This window comes from Babylonia areolata, chromosome 19 (genome assembly GCF_041734735.1).
Source record: "Babylonia areolata isolate BAREFJ2019XMU chromosome 19, ASM4173473v1, whole genome shotgun sequence".
Lineage (NCBI taxonomy): Eukaryota > Metazoa > Mollusca > Gastropoda > Neogastropoda > Buccinidae > Babylonia > Babylonia areolata.
In genome coordinates, this window is record NC_134894.1 from 31,123,479 (window position 1) to 31,149,654 (window position 26,176).

Sequence of the window (26,176 nt, forward strand, 5' to 3'; positions counted from 1 at the left end):
GAGAGAGGATAACAAATTTTCATTCCTTTGTTATAGTTTCTTCAGGTCATTGTTTTCAAAAAGCAATTGCAGTTACATACACTCTCTAATTTGGTCAGGGAGATGAAGATTGGATTCTAGACTGACTAGTTCAGTTGATGCATTGTAAATACGACAGCAGGTTGATATCCATTGCATATTGAATCATATATGCATCTGTCATTTGGTTGCTGTGTGTGCCAGGCTTTGTGTGATGCTGTTGTGTGTAGTGGTTACAATGGAAGCTAATTCAGGGAATTCTTTACAGGGTATGAAGAGGTGCATGTGCCAGCTCTGAAGCCAAAACCATTTGATGATGATGAGGTGAGTTAATCATAATTGTTTACGTCTATTTGTTGACAACTAAATGGTGTATGGCATTTAGTATGACTGTCTGTGGGTGTACATGTGTGTGTGAGTATGTTTGTGCATTGTGTGTGTGTGTGTGTTTGTGTGTGCATGCAGATGGCTGATGGGTGTGATAGTTGTGTAGTTAAGAGAGAGATTTTTTCCAATGTCCCAGGTTGACACGTATGGTGCCTGAAACCCTTTGTGTATATACCACATGCAGACAATGAAATATGTTTGTTTGAGGTTATGTCAGCCAGCATGCGCCAACTGCAAGAATCGGCAGCAAGTTCATGTTGATTGAATTATAGAAGATGATTTTGATATGCTTCTAAAACAGGACAGTTTCTTTAATCATGATAAATATGAGCATAACAATGCTATATTGGTTGCACAGGTAACTCATTCAAATACAGTGACCTCATTTCAAGTTATTAATTTCAATTTATGTCACATACTTGTGTTGTAGAACTGATTGCATTGTGCACTGTGGTGTGTGGTTTCAGTCGCTGGTCCCCATTGACCGGCTGCCCAAGTATGCGCAGCCCGCCTTTGACAGGTTCAAGAGTCTGAACCGCATCCAGAGCCGACTGTTCAAGGCTGCCATGGAGACTGACAACAACCTGCTGCTCTGTGCACCCACCGTGAGTATCTCTTCCCTGTCAGCGAACTGCTGTTGCCAGATTTTGTATGTGTGTTGTTGTAATCTGCGTATTATATATGGCCATTTTTACCCCGTCATGTAGGCAGCCATGTTAAGTTTTCGGGGGTGTGCATGCTGGGTATGTGTTCTTGTTTCCATAACCTGCTGAACACTGACATGGATCACTGGATCTTTTGCGTGTGTATTTGATCTTCTGCTTGTGTATACACGCGAAGGGGGTTCAGGCACAAGCAGATCTGCACATATGTTGACCTGGGAGATCGGAAAAATCTCCACCCTTTACCCACCAGGCACTCTTACTGAGATTTGAACCGGGGACCTTTAGATTGAAAGTCCAACACTTAAACCACTCAGCTATTGTGCCCATCGTGTATTATAAATGATAATGTTTGTGTTCAGATTACTTTAAAAAAAAAAAAATTCTGTGGCGAAAATCAGTGGCATGTTGTAGGTTTATACACATAATTATGACTGTACTGGTGCCTTATTATTGTCGTTAACAGGATTGTACAGTCACATCATAAAATCTAGTGACACATAAGAGTGATGAAATCTTCTGTTAGAGTCATTTATGGAAATTAATAGATTCCTTACAAATGTTAGTTTTCCATAAAAATTCACAGTTGTCCCTGTAAAGTACTGCGCAAGTTTGTAAACAAAGTTTCAGAGATATTCATGAAGTATCCTTGTCATGGAAGTGTTGCTCATGGAAGTGTTGTCATTTGTAGAACTAATTGTTGAGTCGTTTATGCAAACAAAGTGAGTGTGTTATATGACTGAATCTTGTCCGTCCAGCATCAGTAAATCTGTTTATGTATGTGTTAGTCTTGAAAGCTTTGTTTTATTTTATTTTATGCAGTGGAACTATCAGAACAGTATTTCTCTCTGCTTACCCCTGACTCAACGACACATGTAGTGTTGGGATAAAAACGAGAGATACATGAAGTTTGTGGCATGTTGCTCTTGGAACTCTTGACGCTTGCAAGATGCTTAAGAGGACAGGACCTGCCATACATTTCTTATCAGCTTCATATTCAGTGGGAATTGTGCACTGCAGGTAGGGAGTGAAGAAACCTTTCGAAACATAGAGGATGCTGTGCTGACCTTTAAAGGAACTGACCAGAGCGTGTTCCTGATTGTGGTTGTTGCATATGGCTTTTGTTTGTGGTTGTCATGTGCGGCTTGTTTTCCAGGGTGCGGGTAAGACCAACGTGGCTATGCTGTGCATCATGCACGAGATTGGCAAGCATGTGAACGCTGATGGCACAATCAACACGGACGACTTCAAGATCATCTACATTGCCCCCATGCGCTCCTTGGTTCAGGAGATGGTGGGAAACTTCACCATGGTGAGTGACTCCTGTGCTGTATTCATGATAAGTGCTTTCATATATGTATTTTATTTAGTCTCTGTGTGTGTGATTGGGTGTGTGTGTGTTAGTGGGTGTGTGAACATATGAAATGTAAGAACGTTTAAGTTTGACATGGTGGATCACCGCCACCGAAAGGGTTAAAACCATGTGCCGACCACCAATGTGTGCTGTGCTGACCACCATTGTAAGGGCTGTGTGCTGTGCTGACCACCAGTGTAAGGGCTGTGTGCTGTGCTGACCATCAGTGTAAGGGCTGTGTCCCTGTGCTGACCATCATTGTAAGGGCTGTGTGCTGTGCTGACCATCAGTGTAAGGGCTGTGTCCCTGTGCTGACCATCAGTGTAAGGGCTGTGTCCCTGTGCTGACCATGAGTGTTAGGGCTGTGTCCCTGTACTTACCATCAGTGTAAGGGCTGTGTCCCTGTACTGACCATCAGTGTAAGGGCTGTGTCATGTGCTGACCACCAACGTAAGGGCTGTGTCCTGTGCTGACCATCAATGTAAGGGCTGTGTACCTGTGCTGACCATCATTGTAAGGGCTGTGTCCCTGTACTGACCATCAGTGTAAAGGATGTGTCTATGTGCTGACCACCAATGTAAGGGCTGTGTCTCTGTGCTGACCACCAACATAAGGGCTTTGTCTCTGTGCTGATCATCATTGTAAGGGCTGTGTCCCTGTACTGATCATCATTGTAAGGGCTGTGTCTCTGTGCTGACCACCAACATAAGGGCTGTGTCTCTGTGCTGACCACCAACATAAGGGCTTTGTCTCTGTGCTGATCATCATTGTAAGGGCTGTGTCCCTGTACTGATCATCATTGTAAGGGCTGTGTCCCTGTACTGATCATCATTGTAAGGGCTGTGTCCCTGTACTGATCATCATTGGAAGGGCTGTGTCTCTGTGCTGACCACCAACGTAAGGGCTGTGACCATATACTGACCACACCATGTACCTCTCTGTGTCACAGAAACTCCAATCATACGGCATCAAGGTGGCCGAGCTGACCGGGGACCACCAGCTGACCAGGGAGCAGGTGAACGAGACGCAGATCATCGTGTGCACCCCGGAGAAATGGGACATCATTACCCGCAAAGGGGGCGAGAGGACCTACACCCAGTTTGTCAAGCTCATGATCTTTGTGAGTCAGTCCTTCCTGCTTTCTTGTTGGTGTGGGCAGAGAACTGTGTCAGTGTCGGTGTGTACACAGAGTAGGCATTTGGAATTTTCATGTGACAAAGATATTGCAAGGAAAAAATAACATATTTTTTTAATATGTAACATTTTTTTTAGGAAGAAAAAATCTGCTTTAAAAAAAAAAAGAAGATTTAGTAGAATGTCAGAGTCAGGGAGCATTACCTAATGGATGTATTGTAATGTTTGAGTACTCCATCTCATCCTGTTATGTTGTTGAGAAAATAGAAAAGAAAAGTAGGCAGTGTGATCAAAAGGAGGGCTAAAATCTTGAGTTCCCATGTGCAGAATGAGCTTAGTATGCATTTCAAGAACATTTCAAGCACAGCTGTTGGGTTTTGTTCATCAGGTGTTGATAGCATCAGTGTGAGCATTTTAACATCAGTGAATGTATTCCAGAATAGAGCTGCTCAGACTTGAAAGCAGTGTTGAGACAATTTTTTGTAAGACCACTTACGTTGTAGGCTGCATGTAAATGATTTTTAAATGTTCTTTTTCAGAACTGATGGCTTTTTTCTTGTGATACTGATGTTAGAATTGTTAAAATTGGATAGCAACTGTTGGTTTTGGATGACTGGCTACCGTTTTATGATGACAGGAAGGCATTTATTAAAAAAGAAAAAAAAAAGAAAGAATAATCATGAATATTGAATTTGTCATGTGTCAGGATGAAATTCATCTTCTACATGATGACCGTGGCCCTGTGCTGGAAGCTTTGGTGGCAAGGTAAGTCTTTCTCTGCTTAGAGTACGCGCTTCATTTATTGGGTGACTAGTCTTTCACTGGTAGATCTTGCTCAGAGCATTGAACACCAGACGTAATAATTTTCAGAATTTTGGTTGAAATAAAGATAAAAGACCATCACAGCAGCAATGGAGTCGGGCTCAGTGAGTTGGATTACAAGTTTTTGTGGAATGCTTTCGTTCAACGGTATGTGTGTTGTGTGTGCTTGAGTCTTAGCATAGAAACGGTGTGGCATCCCGGCCATGTGTTAGTTCTCACACTCACACAACGGTGCCAGTGTGATGTGTCTGCGAATATTTGCATTCACATGAGGGAATCTCTCTCTCTCTCTCTCTCTCTCTCTCTCTCTCTCTGTATATATATATATATATATATATATATATATATATATATATATATATATTTACACACACACACACACACACACACTCACTCACACACACACACACACACACACACACACACACTTGAGCTAATCAACACTGCTATGAAAAGTACTACGTGTATACGACTTTGACTACCGCTTCTACTATCACCACAATTGCAACTACACCTAACGCTGCTGCTATTACTGTTGCTATGTTTCTTAACTCTTTTTATGTTTCTAAATATCAAATGTGACTTTCTTCTGCGACGCTGCTAACTAGAACGATTATACACACAAGTCACCACCAGTTCACTGCAATGACTCAGCTTCCTGGCACAGTGCCAGTGTGTAGCATCTATCTGCAGATCATTCCAAATGAAGGAAAAGTTTATGCCCAATGTGGAATTGCTGGACAGGATTATCACTGTCATTGTTATTATGATAATTGCAGATATAATTATAGTGATTTTAATGCTGCTGCTGATCTCTATGCTTGCTTATTGTGATGATTTATGAATAGTGTGATTATATTGCTGCTATTGATTTTTATGCATGTTTATTGTGATTTTACACAATGGTGATTTTTGTGGTGGTGATGATCTTGATGTTGGTGAACAGGGCCATATGTAACATAGGGACAACCCAGGAAGATAAGTGATGAATATAATGATGATGATGTTGATGTCTGTGAACAGAGCCATTTGTAACATAGAGACAACCCAGGAAGATATGTGATGATGATAGTGATGATGATGTTGATGTTAAAGTCTGTGTAAAGGGCTATCTGTAACATTGAGACAATATAGTGATGATGATGTTGATGTCTGTGAGCAGAGCTGTTTGTAACATAGAGACAACCCAGGAAGATATTTGATGATGATAGTGATGATGATGATGTTGTCTGTGAACAGGGCCATCTGTAACATAGAGACAACCCAGGAAGATGTGATGAATATAGTGATGATGACGTTGATGTCTGTGAACAGGGCCATCCGTAACATAGAGACAACCCAGGAAGATGTGATGAATATAATGATGATGTTGATGTCTGTGAACAGGGCCATCTGTAACATAGAGACAACCCTGGAAGACGTGATGAATATAATGATGGTGATGATGTTGATGTTGTGTTGATGTCTGTGAACAAGGCCATCCGTAACATAGAGACAACCCAGGAAGACGTGATAAATATAGTGATGATGTTGATGTCTGTGAACAGGGCCATCCGTAACATAGAGACAACCCAGGAAGACGTGATGAATATAGTGATGGTGATGATGTTGATGTCTGTGAACAGGGCCATCCGTAACATAGAGACAACCCAGGAAGACGTGATGAATATAGTGATCACGATGATGTTGATGTCTGTGAACAGGGCCATCCGTAACATAGAGACAACCCAGGAAGACATCCGCCTGGTGGGTCTGAGCGCCACTCTGCCCAACTACGAAGACGTGGCCAACTTTCTCAGAGTGGACCCCAAGGAGGGACTCTTCTTCTTTGACAACAGCTTCCGCCCTGTGCCTCTCGAGCAGCAGTTCATCGGCATCACTGAGAAGAAGGCCGTGAAGCGGTTTCAGCTGATGAACGACATTGTGTATGAGAAGGTCATTGAGCACGCCGGCAAAAACCAGGTGATAAATTGTTGAAAGTAGATGTGGTTTTCTGACACAATGTTGATGAAAATGGATGTGGTTTTTTTGATACACTGTTGATGAAAATAGATGGGGTTTTTTTTTTTGGGGGGGGGTGTTGTTTTTTTACAAACTGTTGATGAAAATAGTTATGGTTTTCTGTATTACATCATGAGTGACTGATTTATAGACCTATTTGGTTTTGATTGAATTTGCTTTGGAAGGTTTTCCAGGAAGTGAGGGGGCAGTGTTTGAACTACTTGAGTGTGGTGGCTAGGGGTTTACATTCTATATTGGCAGAGAATTTGTGCAAACGCAAATGCTCTTGCACATGCACACGCAGTAAATTTGGGGCCCACACAACGTTCGTCTCTTCAGCTGTGAAATAAACAAGTTTGTTGACACTTTTTCACTTGATATAAGACAGCTTATTTCTTCTTAAAAGAAAGATTACAATTTAGAAATGCTAAAGCACATTCTGTCATAAATATTTTGGCATGTTGGCATGTTTGTGTGCATGTCTCTGTATTTAAGCACTTTGCGATTCGAAATCGGCAGAAAAAGGAATGGAAAGAGGAGACAGACCATAGACATCTCACCAACTGTCCCAGGTTCATCATACTTTGTTAGGACGGGTCACAGTCTGTTCTGATGTTACGCAGACATCAAACGTTTTCTGATATGTTTTTTTTGTTGTTGCTAAACCACCTGCCAGCTTTCTTGATAGCCACTTGATAGTTTTGTGACATGTATGGTGTATTGAGCAATGGGGTTGGGGAAGTGAGTCGAACTGTGAATCTCAGAAATGCAAGAAATGTAAACAGAGCACCAAGAAGATTCTGTACAGAGCAAAGCAGACATAACCTTTAGATAGCAAGCAGCCTCCTAAAAAAACAGAATTTGACTTTGTTGCAGGTAAATATTTTGCGTGTACTACGTAACTAACCATTGCATGTATACTGTGTAGGTATACGTTTTATGTTTGCTTTTTAGGTATATGTTGTATTCATCCCATGAAAATGATCGTTGTATAAATGATGTTCAGGCAGATGTTGTATGCATTTTGTGTAGGTAAACGTTTTTTTAATTAATGCTGTGTATGAAAATGGTTGTATGAATGCAGGTGAACATTATAAGCCGATGTGACTGAGTGTCTGAGAGTTCCTTAAAAAAATTCAGAATGAAAGAAAAAACCAGAGATGTTCTTTTAAAGATGCAAGAAGTTTTGTTGTCCCTGAAATCGCAAACTGTGTTATCTGTGGGTCCCAAGGTCCTGGTGTTCGTGCACTCACGCAAAGAGACTGGGAAGACGGCGAGGGCCATCCGTGACATGTGTCTGGAGAAAGACACCCTGGGTCTGTTCCTCAAGGAGGGGTCCATGTCCACAGAGGTGCTGCGCAGAGAGGCCGAGCAGGTCAAGGTGAGCTGCTGATGCTGGCTTGGGAGGCTCTTGTGTCTTTTTTTTTCTTTCTTCGTTTTTATTGTGTTTTGTTTTTTTTGTTTTTTTTTTTAAGATAATGAATGTTGGGAGCTAGGTGTTGTTGCCTTCTGAATTTGTGGTGGGTCTGATATTCTGTAAGTTACTTACTTCCTTGCAGGAGTGTGGGATGTGGGGGTGGGGGGGAACAGGCATTGCGGTTGGTAATGATGACCACCTCCTCCCACCCCTACCCTGTCTCCTGCATTATTTACTGTGTTATTATTATTGTTATTTATTTTTCAAAATGATTATTTTTATCACTTTTGTTCTTTTTTTGTGATTGCTACTGATTGGATTTTATTCTTTATTGTTATTATTGATATTATCATTTTTATCAGTATTATTATTGTTGTTATTGTCATTTGCACGGGACCAGCTGTTGGCTAGCCCCAAGTGTAGCAGATTCTTACACCATGAAGCTGGCTGCCAATCAGTATGAGGAAGAAGATATTTATTCTGGTTCTCTCCCATGAAGTATGATTTTAGAGAATGCTAATACGTTTTCTGTTGCCATGTACTATGTTTTCTGATTTTCTTTCAATTCCTCTACAATCTGCCATCAAAGACAGCACTGAAAACAAAAGAGAAGGGAAGTAATATACTAAGGGAAACCACTAGGTGTACCAACTTTCATCGCTTGCGCATTAGTATTTTGCACGGGACAGGAGTCGGACCCCTTCTGGAGCCTGCACCAGTCATTTTGTGCATCTGGGTATTGATGCAGAAGATTGGTTTTATTCAGTCGATAGATACTGGTATTATTTGTGGAGTGATGGCCTAGAGGTGACGCGTCCGCCTAGGAAGTGAGAGAATTTTAGCGCGCTGGTTCGAATCACGGCTCAGCCGCCGATATTTTCTCCCCCTCCACTAGACCTTGAGGGGTGGTCTGGACGCTAGTCATTCGGATGAGACGATAAACCGAGGTCCCGTGTGCAGCATGCACTTAGCGCACGTAAAAGAACCCATGACAACAGAAGGGTTGTTCCTGGCAAAATTCTGTAAAAAAAAAAAAAAAAAAAATCCACTATGATAGGAAAAACAAATAAAACTGCACGCGGGAAAAAATCAAAAAACTGGGTGGCGCTGTAGTATAGCAACGAGCTGTCCCTGGGGAGACCAGCCCGAATTTCACACAGAGAAATCTGTTGTGATAAAAAGAAATACGATACAAATACACATATTTGTGCATCAGAATTGTTTTCACTGTGTTTCAGAACCATGAGCTCAAAGACCTGTTGCCGTACGGGTTTGCCATTCATCATGCTGGAATGACCAAGTGAGTGGTGAACATAAGAGTTGTTCAGTTGTGCAGTACAGATTGTATCTAACAGTACCCAAGATGGCAGAGGTTTACTCATCAGCTAATCTTCAAATATATATGAAATTAAGATAAAAGTTAAGTAGAGAAAGACATGTGACAAGGTGTGTATGCTTTTGAATTTGTGATGGATAATTTACTGGACAGTTGATTTGTGTGGAGTAATGAACTTTACAAGGTGGATTAAATGTTAGGTATGCAGGTTGTGAAAACTGAATGAATACAGAAAAGTGAAAACACGATTTGAGGTTGAATGCTACAAGTCGAGTATTGCCTTGCCTTGCCTTGAACTGTTCAGGGTGGATTGAGTGTTAGGTGTGCAGGTTGTGAAAACTCTAAAAAACAGAATAGTGAAAACACTATTTGAGGTTGAGTGATACAAGTAGAACATTGCACTGTTCAGGGTGGATTGAGTGTTAGGTGTGCAGGGTGTGAAAACTCTAAAAAAAACAAAATAGTGAATGAGGTTAAATGATAAAAGTGGAGCATTGCACTGTTCACAATGGACTGAATTTTTCCTTTTTGATATTTACATATGTCTAGGTCTTATTTTCAAGATTTGGCATAAATGCTCATAATGATAATAATAATAATAATGATTGATTGTTCGGTGTGCAGGTTGTGAAAACTCTGAAAACAGAATAGTGAAAACAATTTTTGAGGTTTGAGTGATACAAGTAGGGCGTTGCACTGTTCAGGGTGGATTGTATGTTAAGTGTGCAGGTTGTGAAAACTCTGAAAACAGAATAGAGAAAATACTGTTTGAGGTTAGGCGCTGCGAGTTGAGTATTGCACTACTCAGGGTGGATTGAATGTTAGATGTGCAGATTGTGAAAACTGTGAAAACGCTATTTGAGGTTGAATGATACAAGCTGAGCATTACACTGTTCACAGAGGATTGAATGTTAGGTGTGCAGAAAACTCTGGAAAACAAAATAGTGAAAACACTATTGGAGGTTGAAAACAGAACAGTGAAAATACTGTTTGAGGTTGAGTGATAGAAGTGGGGTGTTGCACTGTTCAGGGTGGATTGAATGTGAGGTGTGCAGGTTTTGAAAACTCTAAAAACAGATTTGTGAAAACACCTAGTGGTGAAAAGTGAGGCTGTGAAAACTGTAAAAAACAAAAGAGTGAAAACACTATTTGAGGTTGAATGATACAAGCGGAGCATTGCACTGTACAGGGTGGGTTGAATGTTAGGTGTGCAGGTTGTGAAAACTCTGAAAACAGAATGGTGAAAACACTAACAGAGTAGTGAAAACGCTGTTTGAGGTTGAATGCTACAAGTGGAGCGTTGCACTGTTCAGGGTGGATCGAACGCTGGTGGAGGACTTGTTCAATGACCGCCACGTGCAGGTGCTGGTGTCGACGTCTACACTGGCCTGGGGGGTGAACTTGCCGGCCCACACAGTCATCATTCGGGGCACGCAGATCTACAGCCCTGAGAAGGGGCGCTGGGTGGAGCTCAGTGGTCTGGATGTCATGCAGGTGTGTGTGGGGGCGTGGGTGTGTGTGTGTGTGTGTGTGTTGGTGGGTGGGTGTTCTTATGTTTGTGTGTGTGTGTGTGACCCATGAGGGTGTGCATGTGTGTGTCTGTTCATTGCAGTTTATATGTAGTTATAAATTTACCAGGTTTGTGTTTGTGTGTGTGAGTGTGTGTGAATCAGAATCATATTTATTTGTCATGAAAACTGTACATGAAAGGTTTGTGTGTGTGTGCTTGTGTGTGTGTGTGTGTGCGCGCGCGCGCACTTGTGTGTGTTGTACGTGTGCATGAGGGTGTGCGTGTAGGTTCATCCCTGTTTACAGTTATAAATTTGCCAGGTTTGTGCGTGTGTGTGTGTGTGTGTGTGTGTGTGCGTTTTTTTTATATCTCTGCGTGTGTGTATGTGTGTGTGTATGTGCACATGAGGGTGGGTGTGTATGTTCAGTGCTGTATGTCCAGTGCTGTTATACTTATATACAGGTACAGTTATAAATTTACCAGGTGTGTGTGTGTGTGTTTGTGCAAAAGAAAAAAATGAGGGTGTAGAAGCGGAAATTTGCTGGGGTTTCCCACAGAGGTTGTTGAACTAGCATGCACAGTCTGTTGTGCTCCAAAGATAAGTTAAGACATGACAGTGAAATACTGAAATACATAAAATGAGTGTTTGGCTTGATGGGTTTGACTTTGAATGAAAGACTGTCAGCAGAGAGCTTACTGTTTTCTGATTTTAGCTTTTTGATGATGTCAAGATTGTGTGGATAATTACTGACAGCATTCAGGATAGTTGTGGACTGTGAATGGTTTCAGATGTTGAGGGTAAGAAGAGATTGTGTGGATAATTACTGACAGCATTCAGGATAGTTGTGGGCTGTGAATGGTTTCAGATGTTGAAGGTAAGAAGAGATTGTGTGGATAATAACTGACAGCATTCAGGATAGTTGTGGACTGTGAATGGTTTCAGATGTTGAGGGTAAGAAGAGATTGTGTGGATAATTACTGACAGTATTCAAGATGATGAGTGGACTGTGTGATTGGCTTCAGATGTTGGGCCGTGCTGGGCGTCCCCAGTATGACACAAAAGGGGAGGGAATCATGATCACCAACCACGGAGAGCTGCAGTATTACCTGTCCCTCATGAATCAACAGGTAAATATTACATCTGTACATTTTATGCATGTATAATAAATGCATGTGTGCCTCTGGTGTCAAGACATCTAGAGGGGAGGAAGGGGCGGAGCAGGAGTGAAAGGAGAAAAAGGAGAGGAACACTGAACACTGAACACTGAAATGTTTTAATGAAAAGGCCATTGGCCCATGTCAATAGGGGTGGTTACAGGTAAATGCATAGGCGCAACACAAACATAACACTATAAGCAACGAACTTTCAAAGCTTTGTCTAGGAATATAGCCAAGCGCATAACCAATGATTTGTTTTCACTTGCAAAAAGCAATGTCATATTAAACAAGGACGGAGTATTATAATACTTAGAGGGGATATACTGTTGTCTCAGGTCAGCATATTGAGGGCATTGTAACACAAAGTGAACTTCTGTTTCTTTCTGAAAATCACAAAAAGGACAAGACAGCTCATCATCTGTTACATTACGTTTAAAACGTAATTTATGTGTATTGAGTTGTGACACACCAAGTCGTAAACGTGTTAAGCTAATTCTGGCTTGAATATGTTTCAGCTCCAACAAAAATGGTGATAGTACAAGACTACTTTTAAAAGTACGATATAGTGAGAAACGCTCACTGTCTGATAGCTGTAAAGACCAACGTTCTTTGTATTCATTTACCAGTCTGTTTTTTAATGTGCTTAGAAATTCTTTTTCATTTCCCACCCCCTGATTCTCCCAAACCTCCTGAAATCCATATTTATGTAACAAGAAACAAACAGATGTGGCCCATGTATTCCGATTCTGCTGATGGATAAATAGTAACATTTTATATGCTTTCAGTGGTAACCGATGTTCTGGCATTTTGACAATTCTTAGCCAGTACTTGATGCACCTCAAGTATATATTAATATACAAGGGAAATCTGCCCAGTTCACCATAAACCATTGCATTTGGTGTTCTAACACTCACATTCAAGAACCGTTTTAGCGCAAATGTATGCACTTTCTCTATTACATCAAGATTTGCAATCAGACCCCAAACTTCCGCCCCGTAACTAAGCATTGGTTGAATTTGCGCATCAAATAGTTTAAAAAATATTTTTGGGCATTTTTCACCAACTGATCGGAATAACATGAAAATACTAATCACCCCCTTTTTTGCCCTGCCAGCCATATCATGTAATGTATGGGAAAAAGTTAGTTTTGTTGACAAAATGACACCTAGATACTTATACATGTTTACAACTGTCATTTTTGCTTTTCCATAAAACCACCTTTCATTTTCCGATAAGTACCCACCATTTCTAAACACAACAACGTTAGACTTGTCAAGGTTCACAATCAAGCCAAGATTCATGGCCGTATCATATAGCACATTCAGCTGATTTTGCAGACCAGTTACAGAGTCAGATATCAGAATTATGTCATCAGCAAACATAAGAATAAGTATTTCTAGTACATCAGGTATCAGCTGAACACCATGCTTTCCTTTGTTAATAATATCAGATGCTAGTTCGTTGATAAATAAAGAAAATAAGACAGGACTGCACACTTCACCTTGTTTAAGGCCTGTGGGACACATGAAAGCATTACTTAATTCACCGCCTGCTCTAACTCTGGCTTTCACAACATGATACATGCTAGTTATTGCATTATACATTTTTCCGTGTATACCTCTTTTTTCAAGGACATTCCACAAATTTATTCGTACAACTGAATCAAATGCTTTTCTAAAATCTATGAATGCGACATATAATTTCTTATGATAAGACAGTTGTTTTTGAACCAATGCAAACAGAGTAAAGACATGATCGATTGTACTGTATTTCTTCCTAAAACCTGCCTGACTTTCATTTATAACACTGTTCTCTTCAATCCACTTACTAAGTCGTTGGTTTAAAATGTGGCTATAAAGTTTAGAAAAAGGAGAGGAGAGAGAGAGAGTGAGCGTGTGTTTGTGTGTGCATGTGCATACGAATGATAGAGGGGAATGGGCAGTAATCATGGTTTGAAACAAAAAGTGTGTGTGTGTGTGTATGCATGTGTGTGTGTGTGTGTGCGTATGTGTGTGTGTGTGCAGCTTCCCATTGAGAGCCAGTTCATCAGCAAGCTGGCGGACAACCTGAATGCAGAGATTGTGCTGGGCACTGTGCAGAACGTCAAGGAGGCGGTAGACTGGCTGGGTGAGGCTCTTGTATGAACTCATCATCACACAGACATATTGACAAACAAAAACAAGTCCCCATACAAGATGTGATGGTGGGAATGCTTTAAAAACAGAGTTCTATATGCCTCTTTAATGTCATGACAAGTGCAATGTTCAGATGCACAGCCAACTGCGTGAGGCTTAGAACAAGTTTAACCTTTCCCGTACGTCGTGGGTGTGAAATCACCCAGACAAGTGTTTTTGCTCTGTAACTCAAGTAATATTGAAGCCACTTCCACATAATTTCATGACTTTGTCCATAATATAGTTTACTACATATCCACTGAACATTATTTTCTTTTATACATAAACAAAGAAGTTATTAATCAATTAATGTCCCAGTACGTCGTGGGTGTGACGACACCCATACTCCCAAAGAATAAACCTTGCACGCCGTACGTCGTGGGTGTGGAGCCACCCATGCAAAGCTTGCGCGCCACGCGTTGTCGACATGACGTCACTTGGGCTCGCTACAGAGAGAGATGAGAGTGACCTTGTCTTTTGTTGATCGTATCCCGGTTCAAGTCTGCGGCAAGTTTTACTCTAAAGTTGTAACTAATTTCAGAAAACAATATTTATTGCACTAGATATCTTCAACAATATTGAATGAACTGTTTTTCTTGTAGAGAATGATCGGGAGCAACTGATTGATAGCTTTTTATCTAGTTGGAATTAAAGTACCTTTCTAAGAACTGGATATTTTTGTAAGTCTGAAATCAATTGATCTAAAATCTAGTTGATATAGAAATTTTATTCTTATCCTAATCTGTTCAAAGTAGAGAAAACCCGACTATGGCTAAAAAAAAGAAAGATAATTGATATAGAAATTTTATTCTTATCCTAATCTGTTCAAAGTAGAGAAAACCCGACTATGGCTAAAAAAAAGAAAGAAAAAAAAATGCCAGCCAGCCAGCCAGGAATGCCGAGATCTAGGCCAAGGGAAGGGGGGGACTGATACCAGGCTGTTGCTGCTATGTTAGGGTATCTGCCTTGACCGAAAGAGGATGGGCGTGTAGCCGCTAAAAACAAAACAAAACCAACAACAAAAACAACACACAAACACACACACAAAAAAAAAACAAAACAAAAAAAAACACCGTTTTTTGTAAGTAACAACACTCTCTTCTCACGGGCAAAACTTATTCACAATGCGCCTGGTCAAGCACTGGAGTAAATAGCCTACACGCACAAGTGGAAACTGCGCATGCAAGTCTGCTGAAGAAAAGTCAAATTTGCTTTACGGACAGGTGTGGGTTACTGTGCACCCACGACGTACGGCAAGGTCTTATTTCTTCAGTGAAACCATGGGTGCCTACACACCCACGACGTACAGCGAAGGGTTAGTTCGTACACAGAAACCATGGGTGCCTGCACACCCACGACGTACAGCGAAGGGTTAGTTCGTACACAGAAACCATGGGTGCCTGCACACCCACGACGTACAGCGAGGGGTCATTCCTTCTTAGAAACCATGGGTTTCTGCACACCCACGACGTACGGCGCGCAAAATTTTAGGCGACGTACGGGAAAGGTTAAAGAATGCCTGAAAACTTTCCATGTTGTTTTGTTTTCCATGATGATTATAAAAGAGAAAGAAAAGGGATAAACATTCCATTGAAGTACTGCTATAAACACACATCCATGTGACTTGGAACATTAAGCTCTCTTTGCAGCAAATGAACAAAAAAGCATTATGAATACAACTTTTCGAAGTGATTTGTTATTGTTGTCTTAACCCCAACACTATTGGGTATATGGACAGTACTTAGATTTGAACTTCGACATGTGTCCTTTCAAAAAGATCAAACTAGATGAAATCAAATTTCTGTTGTGATTTATTGTATTGCCCCCACCCACACCCCCTACCCTTTGTTTATGCTGTAGGCAGTGCACAAAGTTGAGTTTGGATGTATGTGTCTTTTCAGGCTACATGAAAGATCAAACAACATGAAACCAAATTTCTGTAGTGATTTTTTTTGTTGTTCCCCCATACCGAACCCTTTCACCAAATCCCTAACCCCCCCTACCAGCCTCCCCACCCTGTTGTGTATACTGTAGACCGTACACACAGTTGAGCCTGGGCACATGCACAGAATTGAGCTTGGACATTTGTGTGTCCTTTCAGGCAACACAGAAGATCAAGTGTCATGAAAACAAATTCTGTAGAGATATATCATTGCTGTTACCTGCCACCCCACCATCCCTCACAGCAAACCCCCTCTCCAATCCACCCCCCGATTTGTCATTGTGGCTTCCCCCCCACTACCCACCCACACTCTGTTGTTTATGGAGGCAGTGCACAAAGTTGAGCTTGGACATGTGTCCTTTCAAAAAGATAAGCAACATGAAAGCGAATTTCTATTGTGATTGCTGTTTCGCACCCCCCCCCCCCCCCCCCCCCCACACACACCCCCACTCCAGCCCCCCCAGGCCCCACAAGCCCTCCCACCCTGTTGTGTACGCAGACAGTGTACTAGACTTGAGCATGAATGTGTGTGTGTGTATCCTTTTCAGGCTACACGTACCTGTACATTCGCATGCTGCGGAACCCCACGCTGTACGGCATCTCGCACGACCAGGTGAGGGAGGACCCTTTTCTGCAGCAGCGCCGCAAAGACCTCATCCACACTGCAGCCTGTGCACTGGACCGCAACAACCTGGTCAAGTATGACCGCAAGACAGGGCACCTGCAGGTAAAAACAGCCTTTGGCACTGAGGAGGGGGGGGGGGGGGGGGTCAAAGGTGAGATGGGATGGGAAGGGATTCGCGGAGTGAAAGAAGAAGTTGTAGGTTTTTAGATTGAAGGGGGGGGGGGGGATGGAAAAGATCTGAACTATCTTGATAGATATGGAAATGTTGGAGTGAGAAATCATTATTTTTGTTCCTTTTATGGAAGAAAAAATTCTAAATTTACGCAAACAAAGTGAAAAGGAGGAAGTGGAAATAGATTAGATTTACTGTGACAAAGTCGTTATGTTGCTATTACAATAAGTAGAAAAAAAGAATCCGAAACAAGCAAACATCAACAAAAAAAAATCCCGCAAGAAAAACCCAATGAATCTTATACAAGCAACATCGGTGCGTGTGTGTAAGCATCTGGTACGTATGGGACTGATAAACTGTGAGGATTTGGAGGTGGGATGTATGTGTGTGGTGTATGTGTGTGTGTGTGTGTGTTTGTGAGCTGTTCTGTCATGATACTGAGGTGCTGTGTGTGAGTGTCATCTGTTGGCTGTGAGGCCATGATACTGAAGTGCTGCATCCAGTGATGTGTGTGCTGCGCAGGTGACGGAGCTGGGTCGCATTGCCAGCCACTACTACTGCACCAGTGAGTCCATGGCCACATACAACCAGCTGCTGAAGCCCACGCTGAGCGAGATAGAGCTGTTCAGGGTGTTCTCCCTGTCCTCAGAGTTCAAGTACATCACTGTCAGGGAGGTCAGTCACTGCTGATAGATAAGTGTGATTATAGTGTGCATTTGTATAGCGCTTACCTTGCTGTTCTTAGCACGTTTGACAATGAATGTGCATGAATAAGGTACAGGGATATAGAAAATTAAGATCTTAACTACCTGAAAATTGTTTTAAAACGGTGTAAGATGACTCATAACACACAGCACCACACCTCTGACATCTCACCCTCACACACACATGTATACAAACACACTTGCACACACACACACACACACACACACACACACACACACACACCACATCACCTACACCACCACACCACATCCTTATTCCCTGAAAAATGAGTCTGTTTCTTAGATATTAACAGAACTGCTTTGGCTGTTTTCTGTAGTGATTTTATTATGCTCCTGATCTGCCTTTGGGATATGAGCAGAAAAGGACCTGGTTGATCCAGGGTGGATAGGTCCATGTCCATTCTTGTGCTGTTTGATGTGACTGCATTTTGAGGCAAGGGGTTAACTGAATCCAAACTGCTGTTTGTTCCAGGAAGAGAAACTGGAACTGCTGAAACTGCTGGAGAGAGTGCCAATACCTATCAAGGAGAGCATTGAGGAGCCCAGCGCTAAGGTAAACTTCTGAACCCTTATTAGTATTCTATGTACGTCACAGTCATGTGTGCATGGGCAAGCGTGTGTTAGCTTTTATGTATACCTAGCTGAAATTTAGTGACTTGGTTGAAGACAAAATTTGACAAAAAACAAGAACGCCAGAGAATCGACAGACAGACAGAAAATACAAAAAAACAACTTAGCCGTATAAAGAGCACAGGAACAGGAGTCATAATGGCTGCCGGAAAAAGTTGGCACTAGCCAGCGGGACAAAGGGGAGGTTACTTACTTCCGGGAGGTTGTCGGCCGTAGTTACTTTCGTTTTCTCCGCATAGGCGGATAGTAGTTTGCATAGGACAGGAATGTCAGACCCCTGCCGGAGTCTGCACTAGTTGGGTCACGGTAAGTATGTTATTTAAACGTAATTTTAGATAGAAAATTTCCTGTTCATCACTTGTGTCTTCACTCATAACCTCTTTGTTCATCAGAGTTTGATAGTGTTACTAAAGCAACAGTTTTTAATCCACAGAACGTTTAAATGATTGTCTGATCCAGATGTGAACCACCTCACATCCAGTGACTAATAATGTGTGTGCAGTGACTAAAGGTATATATGCATTGACTAATAGTGTACTTGCATTGACTAAAAGTGTATGTGCAGTGACTAACAGTGTGTACTGACTGACAGTGTGTGTGCGCTGTTTATCAGTGTGTGTGTACCAACAAACAACATTTGTGTAGTGACCAACGATATGAGTGTAGTGATTAACAATGTGTACTGACTGACAATGTGTGTACTGATTATCAGTGTGTGTGTACTGACTAAATATGAGTGTAATCACTAACAATGTCTTCTGTCAAATGGTGTTTGTGTACTAACAATGTGTGTGTGTAGTGACTCACAATATGTGTGTAGTGACAAACAATATGTAGTGACTGATAATGCAATGACGGCATACAGTGACTGAGAGACAATATGTGTAGTGACAAACAGTAAGTAGTGACTGACAATGCATTGACTGACAGACAATGTGTCTGTGCAGGTGAACGTGCTGCTGCAGGCATACATCTCCCAGCTGAAGCTGGAGGGCTTTGCCCTGATGGTGGACATGGTGTTTATCACACAGTCAGCAGGGCGCCTCGTGCGCGCCCTCTTTGAGATTGTGCTGTACCGGGGCTGGGCCCAGCTGGCCGACAAGGCCCTCGCCCTCTGCAAGATGGTCAACAAGCGCATGTGAGACTTTGCTTTTTACAGAGTGGTGGTTGTTAGCAGCGTTTTTGCTTCTTTGATGGTCAACAAGCGCACGTGAGACTTTAAAAATGATAAATAAAAGTGGTTGTTGTTAGCAGGGTTTTTGCTGCTTTGATGGTCAACAAGCGCATGTGAGACTTTTTTTTTCAAAGGGTTTTTTTTTTCCCTCATGCAGTGAAGGTTATATTTTTCAAGAAAAATAACAACACATTTAATCTAATTCCACATAAAGTCATAAAAATCGCAATAACACATAATCAGCTATCATCAAAAAACCAGTGAAGCATTAAACAGTAGAATGTACTTCAAGAAGTGTACCTAAAAGTAGTTGCTGTTAGCGGGGTTTTCTTTATGAAAGTTTAGATGTTTTTCTCTTTTATCATTTTTTGGTTCCCTAAGCAATCTGCCAGGAGGAGATAATGTGTGAAAATATTAATCTTTGCTGGACAAAAGCTTTGGATGAATAGTGAAACTGCTTGTCAGTGGCTTGGGATTGGTTTGTCTACAAGATAAAAGTATGGCTTTGAAGGGGAATTCTTACGTCCTCAGTTTTCATTGATTTAGTGGGTACCCTACATGAGTCAACACCTTGCCTCTCTCGTTCATCAACCAGGTGGCAGTCCATGTCTCCCCTGAGGCAGTTCCGTCGAATCCCAGAGGAGGTGGTGCGCAAGATTGAGAAGAAGAACTTCCCCTTTGAGCGCCTGTACGACCTGAACCACAACGAGATTGGAGAGCTGATCCGCACACCCAAGATGGGCAAGACGATCCACAAGTACGTGCACCAGTTCCCCAAGCTGGAGCTGTCAGTGCATGTGCAGCCCATCACCCGGTCCACACTGCGTGTGGAGCTCACCGTCACCCCTGACTTCCAGTGGGAGGAGAAGGTCCACGGGAACTCTGAGGTGGGTGGGGGTAGTCTGTGTGTGTGTGTGTGTGTGTGTGTAAGAGAGACAGAGTGTGTATGTATGTGTGTGTGTGTGTGTATGTGAGAGAGAGAGCAAGTGAGGTAGTGTGTATGAGAGTGAGTGTGTGGTGTGAGTGATGGTGGTTGGTACAAGTGTTCAACGTGTGCATTTATGTGGGGCGCGGGGAGGTGGGGACAGGTGTAAACACATGTGAGGACCATGCGAGTTGATAGTATGTGTTTTCATGTGTTAATATTATTTAGCATGTATCTTGATGTTAGTGTGTTTTTGTGCATGTTCACCATGTGAGTGAATGGTTTTTTTTGTTTTGTTGATTTTTGTTGTTGTTTTGTGTGTGTGTGTGTGTTAATGTCAGTGTCTGTGTCTTCACCATGTATGTTGATTGTGTGTGTGTGTGTGTGCCAGTGTACATGCATGCATGTGTGTATGTGTGTGTCTTCACTATATGTGTTGATAGTATGTGTGTGTGTGTGTTTTTTCCCACCATGTGTGTGGATGTGTGTTTTCACCATGTGTGTGTATGTGTTGTTTTCACCATGTGTGTGGATGTGTGTTTTCACCATGTATGTGGATGATGTATGCAGGCGTTCTGGATTCTGGTGGAGGACGTGGACAGTGAGGTGGTTCTGCACCATGAGTACTTCCTGCTCAAGAGGTGGGTCATAGTTGGATCTCTGTTTCATGACTTACCACTTGATTTAATGCTTTTATTTAATGTATTTAGTATTTATCTATGTGGGGTAGTTATTTTTATCATTCTTTTATTTATTCATTTTTGGTTACTCTTCTGTAACTCATTTATTTTCTTTGAGTTTACATGATTTAATGTCTTTACTTGGTCTTGTGTTCTAGAGACAAGAGTTTTATCTGTAAAAAGTTCAGATTCCTCTCACAAGTGGAGAGCATTCCTGTAGTGCAGCATTTGCCACCATTTTGTGTTGTTGTTTATTATGTGTTGTGTGTGTGTACTTGCTTTCAGTGTAGGTTTGTATGACTGTAGGGATATTTCTTTATTGACTGTCATGTGGGCTTATGTTATAAGTCTGTACATACATTTGCCAACTTACCTGTTAGTTTTTCTGTCTGTGTGTATACATTACTCATACATTGTACATATAAAATTTCAAGGTGTGTGTATCCATTATTCATACATAATGCATAGAACAATTCAAGGAGAAATGATGTTGATTTAAAAAAAAATTTTTTTTATTGAGATGTGTTCCTCTGAATATTACTCATACATTGTACATAGAAAATTTCAAGTTGAAATAATGGATTTAGATGTGATCCTCTGAACCTTTCTGAATTGTATTAAAAGGTTGATGGAATTGCTGAGCATGGTTTGCTTCTAGTTACATGTCCTAATTTTGTCAGCAAAGTGAGTCTACATTGTTTGATGGGAATACTCAACAACTTTTTTTTATATCTTTAAGTTTTTACTTAGTATTTCTATGTCTTATATGAGTCGTTATATTGACCGGAAGTGACACTGTCTGTTGCAGCAAATTTGCCAAGGACGAGCACACAGTGAAGTTCTTTGTGCCAGTGTTTGAACCTCTGCCCCCCCAGTACTTCATCCGAGTGGTCTCTGACACCTGGATTGGTAAGACGTCTTTCTCTGCTCTCTGCACCATGATCACACTGGTTACAACCACTTTCAGACTCCATCATGATCAAAACTTTTTGTTTAGTTTGGTCAGGTGCTTGGGTAAATAAGACAAGAGAAGGGAATCAAGAATGAAGCCTTATAACTTTGTTTTCTTTTTTTCTTTTTTTTTCTTTTTTTTTTCTTTTTTAATACAAGGAGTAATTGTTGTTGGCCAAACAGAACTGTGTTTTGACAACAGCCATTTGGTTCTGATTGTTGTCTGAACTATGGTATGAGTGGGATTATTTCCATATCATATGGATTTCCTTATTTGGATTTGGGTATTTTTAAAATTATATATTTATTTTACTTTGTTTCTGTATTCAGACATACACTATAGTCAAAATGGCCCCTGGAGACCCCCAGCCGCAAATTTTTCAGTATTACAAAACTCAGTCACTCCCCTACACCTCATGATGGTGTGTTGTGTTCAGGTTCAGAGACCCAGCTGCCCGTGTCATTCCGCCACCTGATCCTGCCGGAGCGCTACCCTCCCCCCACAGAGCTGCTGGACCTACAGCCCCTGCCGGTGTCTGCCCTGAGAAACCCTGCCTATGAGGCACTCTACAGCGAGCACTTCCCTTTCTTCAACCCCATCCAGACACAGGGTAACTTAACCTGCCTCAGCCTCACTTCTTTATAACATAACTTGGGTAACCCACCCATTCTTTAGTAAAAACCTTGGGTAACCCACCCATTCTTTTGTAAAAACCTTGGGTAACCCACCCATCCTTTAGTAAAAACCTTGGGTAACCCACCCATTCTTTTGTAAAAACCTTGGGTAATGCACCCATTCTTTTGTAAAAACCTTGGGTAACCCACCCATCCTTTAGTAAAAACCTTGGGTAACCCACCCATTCTTTTGTAAAAACCTTGGGTAACCCACCCATTCTTTTGTAAAGCTCTAGTGTTAACCACCCATTCTTTTGTAGAAACCTATGATAACCCGCTAGTTTCTAGTAAAGACCTTGGGTAACCCACTCATTTTCTAGTAAAGAACTTGTGTAACACACTCAAGTGAAGACAAATGATGTATTATCATTTGTTGGATGCTCGAGTAACCTTCCCATTTTCTATTTAAGACAAATGATGCATCACAGTTTGTTGGATGCTTGAGTAACCCACCCATTCTGTATTTAAGACACATGATGCATTCTGATTTGCTGGATGCTTTGGATACCCACCCATTCTCTAGTAAGGGCATATAATGAATTATGATGACAGATGTGACGGATGCTTGGGAAACCCACCCATTCTCTATCTAAGACAAATGATTCATTATGAGTTTTGCACACATATCTCAGTTATACTTGGTCTAAACAGACACTCTCTCTGCTTACCCCTACCCAAGCTACTATCATGCTGTGTCAGGACAATAAAGAGAGAGACAGTAATTGTTGACATCATTCTTACATCCAAGCTGTGGAGTATTGACCACATTTGGTAAAGACGGAGTCCGACAAGCTATGAAAATCCCCCCCAAATCCTGTGTGTGGGAATGCCAGAGTCTCTCTCAGTATAAATAGTTTTCCCACCTTCTTGAAATTTTGTGCTAGGAATTTCCTCTTTTCTATCACTTTCTTTGTTTCTGGCTTTGTTCTTTTCTTTCTGTCATCTCTTCCTGTCTTAACTTTCGTCTTGCTGGTCTATTCATCTATTCTCCTAGAAGACGTGTTTTTGTTTTTTTCTGGATTTTAATAATGGGCATTCTTACTATGTTGTGTTCATTTTTGTACCCAGGATGTCTGAGTTGCCTAACAGCAATATTCGGTTTCACGACACATACTTGTTTTTTTTTTTATGCCTGTTATTTTTGTGTGTGTCTACTATGTATAATAATGTTTGTGTTCGTGTTCCTTTTTCTCATTTTTATTTTATTTTTTTATAAATCTGTGGTGAAAAATGGATAGAACGGATAATGTCAGAGGCAGGTCCACGAATATGACTGTACCTTAGCCTTTTTTTTTTTTTTTTTTTTTTAAATTTTTTTTTTATGTGTGTGTGTGTGTGTTTGGGGTGGTGGTGGTTTTTTGGGGTTTTTTTTAAAGGTTCAATGGGATCAATATTGACAGTGTTTTCAGCTCTGATAAGGCCCTGTGTAGTCAGCCGGTCTATACAGAACAAAGATAGATAAATGATAGATGTTGAACTGAAGTGGAGAGTCGTTCTCTCAGCTTACCCCTGCACTGTGTGCTATACTGGTGTGGGACAATAAGGAGAGGCAGAGAAACTGTGGACATTGGCAGGTTGTTTGCTGTCAGTGATGTCTGTTCGCTGACACATCTGCCTGTCCCACATTTTGTCAGATACAAGAACAGTTTGCTTGTGAAGTGCTGTGTGTGAGTGAGTGGGCATATGCTTGTGTTGTCAGATACAAGAACAGTTTGCCCTTGAAGTTTAGTGTGTGAGTGAGTGCGCATATGTGTGTGTGGTGGTATATATGTGTGTGTGTGTGTGTTTGTGTGTTCATGTATAGGCTCACATCTCCAAGGTATACTTGATCTTCATAGATTTTCTCTCTGCTTACCCCTGCCCTAGCTCCAATGCTGTGTCAGGACAATAAAGAGAGAGACAGTAACTGTTGATGTCATTCTTGTGCCCCAGCTGTGGAGTTTTTATGATCACAGCTGATAAAGAGTGAGTCCGACAAGGTTTCAAGTAATTCAACACTTTCGCTTCCAAAGGCGACTTTGGTTGACTAGACACTCAAGTTAAAAGGACCATTTGTAACAAAGCTTGACAGCTGCGGCCAAACCGCACAATAGGAAAGTGACTGAACTTCCTCCCTTGACCAAGTTTGAAGTGAACAAGTCCACTGTGTTCTGATATGCACTGAATCATGTGACTGAGAGCATCTAGTCTAAAATATTTGGTGCTGGGTAATGTTTTTCATACAAAAACTTGGCGGTGAAAAGTTACCTTGAAGAAATGTGTTTCAGCTAAATTATGATTAGCGCTGATGTTTTGTTGTGTTTGTTGATGTTGAACTCTGTGTGTTGAACTGTGATTAATGCTAGTGTTTTGTTTTGTTTGTTTTGATTGCAATGTTTTTAAAAGCGAATATGTTAAATGCTTTTATTTGAGAACATATGTTTATTACTCTTGTTTAATCAAGTAATCCGCATGTGTGGGGGGGGTGGGTGGGTGCGGGTGTGTGCTGATTATCTGGTTGCGGTTTTCCGCAATTTATCTTTATTCTTATCTTATATGTCTGTTATAATCAATATGCAGTGTAGTAGGCTATGTTTATCATTATATTCAAATAATGTTTCTTAATTCTTTCTGTTTTTACTTAAGAATACTAGTTATTACCTGCAGTGTGAGGATGTATGTATGAAACGGTGTATGTGATATTTTTTTGATTTGTATCTTCGTAATATTTGTAAAAGCTGTTGTTGACTTCAACAGTTATGGACCCCATGTTGTTTACTTGTCTATGTTGTGATAATGCACCTGACCAAATTTCTCCAGTTGGAGATAATAAAGTTATTCTTATCTTATCTTATCTTGATGTTGAACTCTTATGTTGCTGATCTCCTTGCAGTGTTCAACTCGGTGTACAACAGTGATGACAACGTCTTCCTGGGGGCCCCCACAGGCAGTGGGAAAACCATCTGCGCCGAGTTTGCCATCCTGCGTATGTTCACACAGAACGCGGACGGTCGCTGTGTGTACATCGCTCCACTGGATGCCTTGGCTCAGCAGGTGAGTACTGGGCAAGGGGAGTGGGGGTGGGCTGCTTGTCCAGGGCAGCAGGTGATAGGGGAGAGAGGTGTACGTAGGACAGAGGGGAGAGAGGAGTACAGATTCTGTTTGCTTGGTTAAACATGTGTTGCTTCATTGGTTTTGATATTATTGTCTTCATGAAGTGGTGGTGGTTTGCTGGTGAAGGGGAACATGCTTTTTTTGTTTGTTTGTTTGTGTGTGAGTATAGGGGGGGTATGCTTGTATGTATGCATGTGTGTGTGTGTATGCATGTGTGTTTGTGCATATGTACACACATGTATGCTTGCATGGGGTGTGTGTGAATATGTGCATGTGTGTGTGCGTGCATGCATGCGTGCAGGTACCTGCATGTAAGAGTATGTCTGTCTGCTGCATTTACCCTCTTTTTGAGCTGTCAAAGTAAGTTGTTGGCTTTCTTTTGAGAAGGAATACTTCAGAAGGGTGAAGTGAATAGGATTCTCCTAAAATAATGTCTACACTTAATTGTGAGTCGCATCAAGGTAAAATAAATTTCCTTTTTTCATATGATTAAAGACAGTAAAGATTACCCTCTCTCTGCTTACCCCTGCCCCAGCTACCATGCTTTGTCAGGACAATAAAGAGAGAGACAGTAACTGTTGACATCATTTGTGTGTCCAAGCTGTGAAATG

General features: G+C 41.4%; 1 protein-coding gene across 1 annotated transcript in view; it reads left to right on the forward strand.

The window, feature by feature from the left end:
• Nucleotides 1-26,176, forward strand: part of LOC143293618 (U5 small nuclear ribonucleoprotein 200 kDa helicase-like) — a 55,316-nt gene that overhangs the window by 14,186 nt on the left and 14,954 nt on the right. Inside the window, exons 11-30 of the mRNA XM_076604706.1 lie at nucleotides 287-342; nucleotides 873-1,010; nucleotides 2,224-2,379; nucleotides 3,371-3,541; nucleotides 4,262-4,320; nucleotides 6,081-6,339; nucleotides 7,610-7,759; nucleotides 9,034-9,095; nucleotides 10,445-10,625; nucleotides 11,665-11,769; nucleotides 13,824-13,926; nucleotides 16,464-16,642; nucleotides 17,235-17,387; nucleotides 17,910-17,990; nucleotides 19,015-19,205; nucleotides 19,837-20,128; nucleotides 20,737-20,807; nucleotides 21,655-21,755; nucleotides 22,235-22,408; nucleotides 25,345-25,505. Of these exons, the coding sequence (XP_076460821.1) occupies nucleotides 287-342; nucleotides 873-1,010; nucleotides 2,224-2,379; nucleotides 3,371-3,541; nucleotides 4,262-4,320; nucleotides 6,081-6,339; nucleotides 7,610-7,759; nucleotides 9,034-9,095; nucleotides 10,445-10,625; nucleotides 11,665-11,769; nucleotides 13,824-13,926; nucleotides 16,464-16,642; nucleotides 17,235-17,387; nucleotides 17,910-17,990; nucleotides 19,015-19,205; nucleotides 19,837-20,128; nucleotides 20,737-20,807; nucleotides 21,655-21,755; nucleotides 22,235-22,408; nucleotides 25,345-25,505 (2,843 nt within the window). The remainder of the gene's footprint in view (nucleotides 1-286; nucleotides 343-872; nucleotides 1,011-2,223; nucleotides 2,380-3,370; nucleotides 3,542-4,261; nucleotides 4,321-6,080; nucleotides 6,340-7,609; nucleotides 7,760-9,033; nucleotides 9,096-10,444; nucleotides 10,626-11,664; nucleotides 11,770-13,823; nucleotides 13,927-16,463; nucleotides 16,643-17,234; nucleotides 17,388-17,909; nucleotides 17,991-19,014; nucleotides 19,206-19,836; nucleotides 20,129-20,736; nucleotides 20,808-21,654; nucleotides 21,756-22,234; nucleotides 22,409-25,344; nucleotides 25,506-26,176) is intronic.